Source organism: Microcaecilia unicolor, chromosome 8, assembly GCF_901765095.1.
Source record: "Microcaecilia unicolor chromosome 8, aMicUni1.1, whole genome shotgun sequence".
Lineage (NCBI taxonomy): Eukaryota > Metazoa > Chordata > Amphibia > Gymnophiona > Siphonopidae > Microcaecilia > Microcaecilia unicolor.
This window is the reverse complement of record NC_044038.1, coordinates 180,657,276-180,669,957: the sequence shown is the minus strand read 5'-3', so window position 1 is coordinate 180,669,957 and position 12,682 is coordinate 180,657,276. Positions and strand designations below refer to the sequence as shown.

At 45.4% G+C, this 12,682-nt stretch overlaps 1 protein-coding gene across 3 annotated transcripts in view; it reads left to right on the top strand.

The window, feature by feature from the left end:
* The window catches only part of SH3TC2 (SH3 domain and tetratricopeptide repeats 2), a 50,041-nt gene that overhangs the window by 25,898 nt on the left and 11,461 nt on the right, over positions 1–12,682 (top strand). For all 3 annotated transcript variants that reach the window (XM_030210972.1, XM_030210971.1, XM_030210970.1), the window contains exons 13-14: positions 6,477–6,657; positions 11,038–11,188. In XM_030210972.1, the coding sequence (XP_030066832.1) occupies positions 6,477–6,657; positions 11,038–11,188 (332 nt within the window). The remainder of the gene's footprint in view (positions 1–6,476; positions 6,658–11,037; positions 11,189–12,682) is intronic.

Below are 12,682 nucleotides of genomic sequence, written 5' to 3'. Positions count from 1 at the left end.
AACTCAGGTTCAAGAAGCCCCAACTCTTCCTGCCAAGCTGCATCTCCTGTTACCCCAAAATTCCAAGTGGTGCTGGCCCTGGAAAGCTCCCGACCCATGGCTCACCTTCAATTTGCCATATCTGGAAGGTAGCAGGACTGATTCTCACTCGCTCCCGCTGCAAGAGCACCGTTTTGAAAAATGACATCTCTTGGCCCCTATTGGTAAGTAACAAGATGTATTTTTTTTTCTCTTTGAGAAAGTGGGCCAGTGAGGTCTCTTTCCCATGATCATTTTCACAAATTTCCCCATTAATAATCTGCTCTACATGCTTCTGTATCAAAGGAGCTCATTTTTTGGGTAATTAGATAAATTCATGACGTATTAAGCTATCCTCTAAAAGAAAGGGTTTCATTCAGTCTTTATTGCTGTGCTTTGTTTATGAGTGGAATATGTATCTATTATTGTGCTTTGTTTATGGGTGGGATGTGTGTACAGGTTGTTAATGTATGAAAAGATTGTATGTATATTTGTTTGGGTTCTGGTGAGCACCTAGGCAGCTGCCTAGTACTGGTGGGAACTGGGTACATAAACAAAGTTATTGGTTGGTGAGACTTAGGCCAGGACTAGAAGACTAGAGGAGGACAAGTAAGCAGTTCAGACTTCTAGCAAACTTCATTCAATAACTCTGTTGACCCCAAATGTATTGTTCTGAGCCAGTAATTTGCTTCATGTTTTTAATGTCACTTATAAAGTCAGCAGTGGCAAAGGCAACAGCAAAGTAGCAACAAGTTTCAAACTATTTGCAAAGTCTCATATGTATTTTACTCCTCTTTAGTAGTAGTGCTTCACGCTCCTCAGCTCCTAATTCCTACCACAGGGAGTGGTAGGGGTTAAAACTAGGGTTACCATTTTGTGTCCTCTGAAAAAGAGGACACATGTCACGCCCCCTACCCCGCCCCCGCCACGCCTCATACCCCGCCCCCGCCACGCCCCCTTCGGGTCCTCGTTCCGCCCCTCTATTCCCCGCCCCCCGTCACATGGTTCCCCCCCCTCACATATTCCCCCCCTCACTTACTATCTAGCCCTGGTGGTCTAGTAGGGTCTTCTCTTCGGGGCAGGAAAGAGCCCCCTCTTTCCTGCCCGGAGCGCTGCCTGTCCTTGCCTGCTGCATCCTCCTCGGTCTGGCTGGAGATTCAAAATGGCCACCGAGAGTTGAAGTGGCCTCGCGAGAGTTCAACTCTCGGCGGCCATTTTGAATCCCCAGCCAGACCGAGGAGGATGATAGACAGGGGAGGCAGCGCTCCAGGCAGGAAAGAGGGGGCTCTTTCCTGCCTCGAAGACGTCACTAGACCACCAGGGAACATGGTAAGGAAGGGGAGGGGACGGGAGTAGGGTTACCACGGCGCTGATCGCCCGCCCACATGCACGCGCCTGCCCGCACCCGCGCCCACGTTTGTCCAGAAATCCGGACAAACGTGGGTGCAGGCAAAATCCGCCGGACGCCCCGGACATGCCCTCAAAAAGAGGACATGTCCGGGGAAATCCGGACGAATGGTAACCCTAGTTAAAACACATGTAAGCCCCCTTTGTTTTTAGGTGAGGACAAGGCTGTAGTGGAGAGACTGTATGAATTCTTTACTTTGGTCTTTACGGAAGAAGATGTAAGAGATCTACCTGTACCAGAGATGGTTTTCAAGTGTGATGAAGCAGAGGAACTGAAAGAAATCTCGGTGAACTTGGAAGATGTAATCAGCCAAATTGACAAATTAAAGAACAGTAAATCACCTGAACCTGATGGTACACACCTCAGGTACTTAAAGAACTCAAATATGAAATTGTAGATTTGCTGTTAGTGATCTGTAAGCTGTTGCTAAAACTGTCCACAGTACCTGAAGTTTGGAAGGTGGCCAATGTAATGCCAATTTTTAAAAAAGGGTTCCGGGGTGATCCAGGAAATTACAAACCGGTAAGCTTGGCATCAGTGCAGGGCAAAATAGTGGAAACTATTATAAAGAATAAAATCACTGAACACATAGACAAACATGGTTTAATGGGACAGAGCCAGCATGGGTTCAGCCAAGGGAAGTCTTGCCTCACCAATTTGCTTCATTTCTTTGAAGACGTGAATAAACATGCCGATAAAGCCGAGCCGGTTGACGTAGTGTATCTAGATTTTCACAAAGGTTTTGACAAAGTTCCTCATGAGAAACTCCTGAGAAAATTAAAAAGTCATAGGATAGGAAGCAATGTTCTTTTGTGGATTGGTTATTGGATAGAAAACAGAGGTTAAATGGCCATTTTTCTCAATGGAGGACAGAAAACAGTGGAGTACCACAGGGATCTGTACTGGGACAGGTGCTATTTAACATATTTATAAATGATCTGGAAATTGGAACAACAAGTTAGGTGATTAAATTTGCAGATGACACAAAACTATTCAAAGTTGTCAAAAAAACATGTGGACTGTGAAAAATTGCAGGAAGATTTTAGGAAGCTGGAAGACTGGGCAGATTAAATGTAATGTGGACAAATGCAAAGTGATGCACATTGGGAAGAATGATCCAAATCATAGTTACCTGATGCCGAGGTCCACCTTAGGAAACAGCATCCATGAAAAAGATCTAGGTATTATTGTAGACAATACGCTGAAATCTTCTGGCCGGTGTGCGGCAGTGGCCAAAAAAGCAAACAGGATGTTAGGAATTATTAGGAAAGGGATGGTAAATAAGACCGATAATACTATAATGCCTCTGTATTGCTCCATGATATAGTAACATAGTAGATGACGGCAGAAAAAGACCTGCACAGTCCATCCAGTCTGCCCAACAAGACAAACTCATATGTGCTACTTTTTGTGTATATTTTACCTTGATTTGTAACTGTCCTTTTCAGGGCACAGACCGTACAAATCTGCCCAGCACTATCCCTGTCTCCCAACCACCAGCCCCGCCTCCCACCACTGGCTCTGGCACAGACCGTATAAGTCTGCCCAGCACTATCCCCGCCTCCCAACCACCAGCTCCGCCACCCAATCTCGGCTAATCTCCTGAGGATCCATTTCTTCTGAACAGGATTCCTTTGTGTTTATCCCACACATGTTTGAATTCCGTTACCGATTTCCTCTCTACCACCTCCCGCGGGAGGGCATTCCAAGCATCCACCTCATCTTGAGTATTGCGTTCAGTTCTGGCCATCATATCTCAAAAAAGTGGAATTAGAAAAGGTTCAAAGAAGAGCGACCAAAATGATAAAGGGGATGGAACTCCTCTCATATAAGGAAAGGCTAAAGAGGGTAGGACTCTTAAGCTTGGAAAAGAGATGGCTGATGGGGGATGTGATTGAGGTCTACAAAATCCGGAGTGGTGTAGAACAGTAAAAGTGAATTGAATTTTCACTCTTTCAAAAATTACAATGACAAGGGGACACTCAGTGAAATTACATTTAAAACAAATAAGAGGAAATCATTTTTCATTCAAAGAATAGTTAAGCTCTGGAACTCATTGCCAGAGGATGTGGTAACAGCGGTTTGCGTGCTTGGTTTTAAAAATGTTTGGACAAGTTTCTGGAGGAAAAGTCCATAGTCTGCTATTGAGATAGATATAGGAAAGTCACTGCTTGCCCCGGGATTGGTAACATGGAATGTTGCTGCTATTTGGGTTTCTGTCAGGTACTTGTGACTTGGATTGGCCACTGTTGAAAAACAGGATACTGGGCTAGATAGACCACCGGCTATTCTTATGTTCTTATAAGCTAGGCAGCTACCTAGTCAGTGTCCAGGATGGTGTGAGAAGTGTCACATAAAAATTTATTTATTGAGACCAGGGCCGGGGCTAAGAGGCTGGGCAAGCAAGGTATCAGACTTCCACTCACATAAAAATCCAGACCTCACCGTGAAAATGCTAATATTGAGTTAAGTTAGTGACCTGAATTTGCTGCCATGTCTGTTATTACTCCTTTGTTTCTTGCAACATTTATCTGTGTGGAGTTTTTCCCCCCTCTTTTGTTCTATATAGAAACCCAATTAATAGCAATTGTACCACTGTATGAAAATCATCAACCTAAAAAAAATCTTTAACTACATTTCGTTAATGGAGGTTTCATTGACAATGCAGAATCAAGTGTAACACCTGAAATCGTAACCTGATCAGCCATTCTGTTCACACACCTGAATCTGTTTTAATACGTCCTCCTGAAGTATCGTTTCTGATTCATTTGCTCAGCTGCTATCTGGTACCTTCTAGCTGAAAGGCACAGTTTGTGAGACAAAAAGTGATCATTTGCTGTGGATCCCCACTGCTCTTTCCTAGGCCTGTGCCTTGCAGAGCGACAGCAGTGGCAGAGAGCTGTCAGATCAATGTTATTATGTAATTTAGGCTTGTTCAACCTATGGCCCATGGGGCAGAATCCAGCCCAGCAAATGCTTTTTTCTGGTCCTCAGAAACTTGGCAATTCTTGTGATGCTTATAGCGGGATTCTTGTTTCCTTGCCGCAACTCAGCTCTCTGTAAGCTTGAGTACATGGGGCCAGAAGTTCGGGTTTGTCTTGCGGTTTCAAGTCTCGTGAGACCAACCTGAACTTCCAGCACTAGGCCCAAGCTGGCAGGGACCTGTTTCACAGTGGAGAAGCAGGAATCCCACTGTTTCTTCTGCAGCTGAAGCCAGGTGAGGGTAAAGAGACTGGGTGAAGACTGGGGGAAGGGGATATGAGAGAGAGAGAGACCGGGTAAAGGCTGGGAACGTATAAAATGTGGCCCCCGATAGAAAAAGGTTGGACAAGCTGGATGTAATCCTTATTTATATAGTATTGTCTTAACTCATTGTTCTACATATTAATTGTGACTTCCTTTCATCTTTTTTTTTTTTTTGTTACATTTGTATCCTGTGCTTTCCCACTCATGGCAGGCTCAATGCAGCTTACATGGGGCAATGGAGGGTTAAGTGACTTGCCCAGAGTCACAAGGAGCTGCCTGTGCCTGAAGTGGGAATTGAACTCACTTCCTCAGGACCAAAGTCCACCACCCTAACCACTAGGCCACTCCTCCACTTATGGGATCTTATGGGATCGGTCTCAGAATGCCCTGCAGCAGTTGACGGGGACTCTCCTTAGCACAGGCATTACCCCAAATGCAATGATCTGGACTCCAAGGTCACTTTCACAAGAGCCAAAAACGCAGTCACAAGGGGAGTACAGAGTGGGGTAGGTCCAGTCCCTCAGCACTTGCATCCTGTGCCTGAGGAAGAGATTTCACACTGTGACCTGACCTCAGCAGCTTAATTCTGTGCTGGGAAGGACATAAAGTGTGATGTTTCATGAGAAAAATGTGCCATTTTTCCAAAATAGAGCTCAGGCCAATTGCAGCTCGTTTTCTGAGAGAGGGAAGAATAACACAATAGTGACTACTCTCAAAATTGGATTTGGAGATAATTTCCACTTTTTGCTTGCTAACTTCAAACAGCGCCTGTACTGAATTCAGTTACAAAAGAGCAGAGTCAGAGGCACAAAATGACAAGATTATTGTCTGTGTATTGAAGAGAGTCATTCTGAGTATCTAGTGGCTGAAGTTGTTACCATTTGGTCGTAAGCCGAGGGGCTGGGTAATCATAGTCCAATGTACCGGTCCCGCCCAATGTACAGTCTTATGGGAACTGAAAAACAGTGAAATGCTTCAGTGAATTTTTGTACTTTTGAAATGCTCTTGTGCCTGTCAATTATGGTGCTTTGTCCAAGGTAATCTAACCAGTGTTGAAACTTTTAAGTGCTAACCCCCCTGCTCTACCAGTGTACCTCATTCCTGCCATCCTGGAGCACTCCTCCTATTCGAGTACTGAAACCATACACAGTGCACCTCATTACTAGTTCGCAGCACCCCAGGCCGCAGTAATGAAAGGCTAAGGAAGGAATTCAGTAGCAGGGCTGGGCTTAGCAATTGCGGGGCCCTGTGCAGACCAGTTCAGAGCACCCACCCCAAGCCCCTGCCACCATTAGCCATAATTTATCAGTTTAAAAGGAGGTTTAGAGCTCTCAGAACCCCACCTCACCCCATACCACGTTTCGGTAGAGAGTGGCAGACAGCGGCAGCAATTTTCATATCCCATCAGCTGCCAAGCCCAGAGCCTCCTCGCTGAGGCATCCCACCCTTGCGGAAACAGGAAGTGACATCAAAAGGGGGCAGGACGCAGCAGTGAAGAGGTTCTGGCCTCAACAGCTGACAGGATATGAAAACCACTGCCGCTGCCTGATGCTTTCTACTGAGATGTGGATGCACATTAAGGTACGGAGCAGGGAGGTGTTCCGAGACAGGAGGACAGACGTGCCAGAGATACGGGGTCCCTTGGAGCACGAGGCCCTGTGCGACCGCCCCTGCCTAAGACTGGCCCTGTTCAGCAGGTACTACTAGAAAAAAAAAAGTGTGAGCTAAATCCAAAATCCCCTCCCCCAACCACCTTTAATATAAATGATACTTCAGTATGTCTGCTGTCCCTTACCTAACACAGGTCAGCTAAAGGTGACTGAGGAACTCTGCCATTTCTACAGCAATGTGTCGGTGAGCACCGGGGCATGCATTATTTACTACGAGCACCGGCTGTCTCTGGTGCAGCGACTGAAGGACAGAGAGGAGGAGGAAGAAGTACTGGAGACTCTCAGTCGGCTCTACCAGGCTCTAAACACAGCCAAGTAAGTGACTGTCTACCCTACCTAGAGGAACTGAAAACCTGAGGTCAGATGAGATCCATGAAGCCCATCCAATCTGGCCAAGGTCATCTCTGTTGCACTGCTATAAATTCCAGTTGATCTCTGGTTTTCCCTTCTCTTCCTTGTTGCTAAGGATCTGCTTTGCTTATCCCACACCTCTTTGACTTACGGTACTGTCTGAGCCTTTGCTGCCTCCATTGTGAGGCCATCTGATGCACTGCCCTTTCTGTGAATAAATATTTCCTACTACCACTCTTGAATCCATTCCATATTGTGTCTCTTTGTCAACAGGAACCAGTGAATAATTAATAGAGATAGGGTAATAACCCAATTCCCTCACTGACTAGATTGTAAAGGTTACCAGTTTCAAGCATCTATCCAACTCTTGTTCAGTCCTATGAGTGACAGTAGCAACTGGGTAGGTTGGGCAGGCTAGTGGCTAGATTTTAAAATGGTCTTTCCTCCTTCTCCTTAGCCAAGATTCGAGGCATGAGTGTTGATATTCAGAGCAAATTTTGCATTTACAAGCAGCCACTAAACAGAATAATGATCTGTTAAATTTCGGCCTGCTTATAGTAGTCGCAGTCCTCCGGATTCTATATAATGCGCTTAGATTTCGGCACCAAAATCGGCACAGATTCTATAACACCACACGTAACTTAATTGGCTTAACAAGCTCATGAGCACTGATAACAGCACTTAACAAGCAATAATGAGCACTAATTGGCACTGATTAGAATTTATGCACACAACTTGCTAAGCATATTTTGTAATGATGTGTGTCAAACTTCTAACGTTCAAAGGTAAAAAGGGCTGTGGTTTCGGGCGGGGAAATCAGTGGCGTAGCCAGACCTGAGATTTTGGGTGGGCCCAGAGCTAATATGGGTGGGCACGCACTGTCTATATAAGTATGAGTAGTGTCTCTTGGGATCCTACAAAATAATGCCTAAGAATTCACTTGATGATGGATTTCTAAGTAGTCTGCCCAACAGCTGCCCGGCATCAGTATAACCACATACATACTTAATGGAAAAATTGATATTTTTAAATATAATTACATTATCCCACAATCTCTCCACTGCAAAATGCTATACACAAACTTGTGCAAAAACACACTCATATCTTTAAAACCATAACAGCACTAATTCCAAGGACAGGATGAGCTACAACCTTATGCTTGAAAAGGCAGAACTGTAATTACACTAGGCTCTAAAACACCAATACACTACCTCGTGAAAAAAAGAAAAACAAAAAGGGCTGCGAATACTACATGCTAGCAGAATACTGCACCTTGATCACACTTGAAAAACACATGACACAACAGACATGACACAAGGAACTAGAAATCAAAAAATATGAAGGCAAAATACTGAACTGGAAAGTTAACTCAAGAAGTCAGACTCAGCATGCAGCAATACCAGAAAAATTTAAACTTACATGCAAAATATCACAGATGCACATTTCCAAAAGATGACATATTCAAATTAATAAATTCTGAATAAAATACTTTTTTCTACCTTTGTTGTCTGATCTATTCGCTTTGGTCCCAGTGTCTTCTGTTTTACGCAGTCTTCTTTCTATTTGATATTTTTTCACTCACCATGTCCACCATCCTCCTGTGTCCTTATGCGTCCTGTCTACCATCTGTAGCCCTGTCCCTATCCTTCCTCGAGTTTCAGTATCTGCCCTCAACGTGTTCCAAACCAGCCCTTAAACTCAGCAGTTTTCCCTCCATCCATATCCAGCATTTCTCCTCACTCCCCTCCATCCATGTGCATCTACTTCCACTGTCTTCCCTTCCCTCCATCCATGTCCAGCATTTCTCCTCTCTCCCTTCCCTTCCATGTGCATCTCCTTCCTTTGTCTTTCCTTACCTCCATCCTTGTCCAACATTTCTCCTCTCTTCCCTGCCCTCCACTCCATTCATGTCCAGCATTTCTCCTCTCTTCCATCCCCTCTATCCATGTGCACCTCCTTCCTGACTTCTCTCCCCTCCCTCCATCCATTCGTCCAGCAACTCTCCATTCTCCCCTGCCCTCTCCTCCAGCCATCCATCTCCAGCAAATTTCCTCTCTCCCCTTTCCGCTCCATCCATTCATGTCCAGCAATTTTCTTCTTTCCCCTGCCCTCCGCTCCATGTCCAGCAACTCTCCATTCTCCCCTGCCCTCTCCTCCAGCCATGCATCTCCAGCAAATTTCCACTCTCCCCTTTCCGCTCCATCCATTCATGTCCAGCAATTTTCTTCTTTCCCCTGCCCTCCGCTCCATGTCCAGCAACTCTCCATTCTCCCCTGCCCTCTCCTCCAGCCATCCATCTCCAGCAAATTTCCTCTCCCCCCTTTCCGCTCCATCCATTCATGTCCAGCAATTTTCTTCTTTCCCCTGCCCTCCGCTCCATGTCCAGCAACTCTCCATTTTCCCCTGCCCTCTCCTCCAGCCATGCATCTCCAGCAAATTTCCACTCTCTCCTTTCCGCTCCATCCATTCATGTCCAGCAATTTTCTTCTTTCCCCTGCCCTCCGCTCCATGTCCAGCAACTCTCCATTCTCCCCTGCCCTCTCCTCCAGCCATGCATCTCCAGCAAATTTCCTCTCCCCTTTTCCCTCCATCCATCCCTGTTGTCCAGCAATTCTCCTCTCTCCCCTGCCCATCCTGTTTCTGTCCATCCCCTTCCCCCTTCTATCCAGCGTGTCCCCCCTCCCCCTTCACAGCATCTCCAAGGCAAGCCAACTTCCGTTCCAGTCTACTCCCGAAGTTGCAGCGACGAACGGGCAGGCAGCGCTGCGGTAGTAAAAGCAGCAAGGAGACTGGTTCGACTCTCCGTCCTTCACTTCCCTCCCTCTGCGTCCCGCCTTCCTCTGACGTCATTTCCTTTTGGGCGGGACGCAGAGGGAAGTGAAGGACGGAGAGTCGAACCAGTCTCCTTGTTGCTTTTACTACCGCAGCGCTGCCTGCCCGTTCGTCGTTGCGACTTCGGGTAAAAGTTGCCGTTCCAGTCGTCGTCTCTTGGGCGGGCCTGAGCCAAGATTGGGTGGGCCTGGGCCCACCCAGGCCCACCCGTACCTACGCCCCTGGGGGAAATGGGCATTTCATGGGCGTTCCAAAATTTAGGCAGCTAGTTATAGGATATGGTTCAGTGTGTCTAACTCTACGTGCTGAGATTTACACCAGGTTTTCATTAGCGTAAATGGATATGTGTAGCCAGTATCAACGCTCAAATATCAAATTAGTGCCAATGAGTGCATGTTAACCCCAATTATTGGGATTTATCACCAATTATTTGACAATTTAGTGCCAATTAGTTAATTATGTTATACACATAAATGGTTGTAATCTATAACTGGATGCTGCAGTTTAGTGAATATGGGGATACGTGTTCCGTCCTTTCTTCCAGTGTCTTCAAACCCCCCCAGAGAACCATAAAAACATGGCGGCAGATAAGGGCCAAATGGTCCATCCAGTCTGTCCATTCTCAGTAACCACTAACTCTTCTTTTTCCTAAGGGATCCACACATGCCTGTCCCACGCTTTCTTAAATTCTGACACAGTCCTGGTTTCCACAAGCTCCACCAGGAGGCCATTCCATGCATCCACCACCCTTTCCATGAAAGAGTATTTTCTTTGATTCCTCCTAAGCCTATTTCCTCTTATCTTCATCCTATGCCCTCTCATTCCAGAGTTTTCCTTCATTTGAAAAAGGCTCACCTGCTGTACATGAATTCCAGGGAGGTATTTAAGCATCTCTATTATATCTCTTCTCTTCCAGCATATACATGTTGAGGTTTCTAAGCCTGTCCCTATATGTCTTATGACAGAGACCGCTGACCAATTCTGTAGCCGCCCTCTGGACTGACTCCATCCTGTTTATATCTTTCAGGATGGAGTCGGTCCAGAAGGCAGCTACAAAATACATATTTTAACAAATGGTAGCAGGACCTCTGGCAGAGTTTCTGGACAGGACATACCCGCTCTCCGTCCTTCTGTTTGTCTGCTTTTTCACAGCAGGGCATCACTATTGGCGCCAGTTCCGTTGGTGCCAATGGATGCTGAGCACCCTTCAGTATTGAACAAGCTCCTTCATCGTGTCCAGGAAGGGGTGATTTGTGTTTGGCACCCCAATCATTTTGGGGTGCTTAATGAGCATCAGCTGTTAGTCAGACTTCAGCTTAATTATGAGATTCTGCTTGACCTGAGGAAGAAGATTTCAGCTCCTGCAGGCTTGTGAAAAAATGTGTTTAGTCAGTCCAAGAAAAAGAAGGATTACCTTGCATTCTGTTTTTGGTTTTGTTGTTCTTTTGTTTTTCTTTTTTTTTTTTTACTTTTACTTTTCTGCTTGCTGATAAGTATTTCTGTGACGTTTAGGTCCCTCAGGGTGGCTCTGGATTATACCAAACAAAGTCTGAGAATAAAAATCGACCTCAGTAAGGGCAGCAGGGTGGCAGAGACCTGGCTTCAGGCTGGCAGACTCTATTACTTCATGCAGGAGGATGAGCTGGTGGAAATGTACTTTCAGGTATGGCTTGAATCTTGGGAACAAACATGCATGCCCTTTTCTATACTATAAATACGTAAAGAACAGGTGGTGAAGATCCCTTAAGACCACTTGTCAGGACCACATTGTTCCACTAGGTGGGGCTCCTGAGCTGCCCATTGGAGCAGTGTCGGGAAGGTGAAGTTGTTCTAAAATGTACACTTAGGTACAGGGAGCCTTAAGAATCTCGCTACTTTTTTTATTGTTTATAACAAATGTGTCATAAATTGTGACCAAGGCAATGCACTCATGTATTTTATCAAACCTAATTCTTATTTTGCTGCTTTTTGAGAACACCAAAGTATAGAGCATCTGATTTTTGATTATAACTGGACTTTTTCCCACCCCAAGTTGATCCAATGATGTCATGCAGCTGCTGCTGAGGCAGCCAGATGACATTAGCTGAACAGGACCAGTTGAAGAAAGTAGCATCTATCAGCGGCTCACTCAGGACGAAGAGGAATGTAGGATTATCACATTGGGAACAATGTCTGTGCTTCACTTCCCTGTGGCTCCAGGGTATTAACTATGGCTTGCTTTCAGCAAATTATGGCCTTTTGACAGCTTTTTCAAGGAAATACCACAAGGTTCTATATGCATCGAGTAGGGAATGACACGGGGATAAAATTTGTCCCCGTCCCCATGGATTCTGTCTCCGTCCCCACCCCGTCCCCGCAGGCCCTGTCTTCGTTTCCACAGGTTCTGTCCCCATCTCTGTGGGCTCTGTTCTTATCTGCAGAAGCCTTGAACACTTATGATTGCATATTTAAATCTTTTTTATTAAAGTATATAAAGGAACAATACACTGCAACTGTTGTATGTAAATTACAAATAGAAAATAATAACAACAAGCAGCTAAAATAACACCCTCCCACCACCCTCTACCCTTCCAACTCCAGCAATAGCTGACTTCTACTACCCCAAGGAATCCTAATCCACCCTGTTAAAATGTCCAGGGGTACAAAATACAACCCATTCTATATGCCCTAGTGGGGGAGAAATATGCCCTATGAAGCACTGTTATGATTTTTGAATCTGTGGATGAAAAAGTAATCAACAATCTCAGGATTCAGTCTAGCTCTCTTGTTTTCCACAGTCCTTCTTAGAAGTGCTGGTAGCAGGATGTACAGGATCCCCCATGCAAATTTTGCTAGCTGTGGCCAGCATGTTTGCTTGTTTTTCCAAAAAATTAAAAATATTATCATCTGCATCACTCAAACATAAATAATAGTCCAGTTCGTTAATAGGCTTAAAAGTAGAAAGTGACATGGGAACAAAGTTTGTCCCTGTCCTCACGGGCTTTGTCCCCATCTCCGTGGGATCTGTCCTTGCCCCGTCCCCGCAGGTTCTGTCCCTGTCCCCATCCCCATGGTTACCGTGGATCCCCATCCCTGTGTCATTCTCTAATCAAGAGATTTGTACAGAACAAACATTTTGTAGATTCACATTCTGTCTAGAGCTTTAGACTATTTGCGA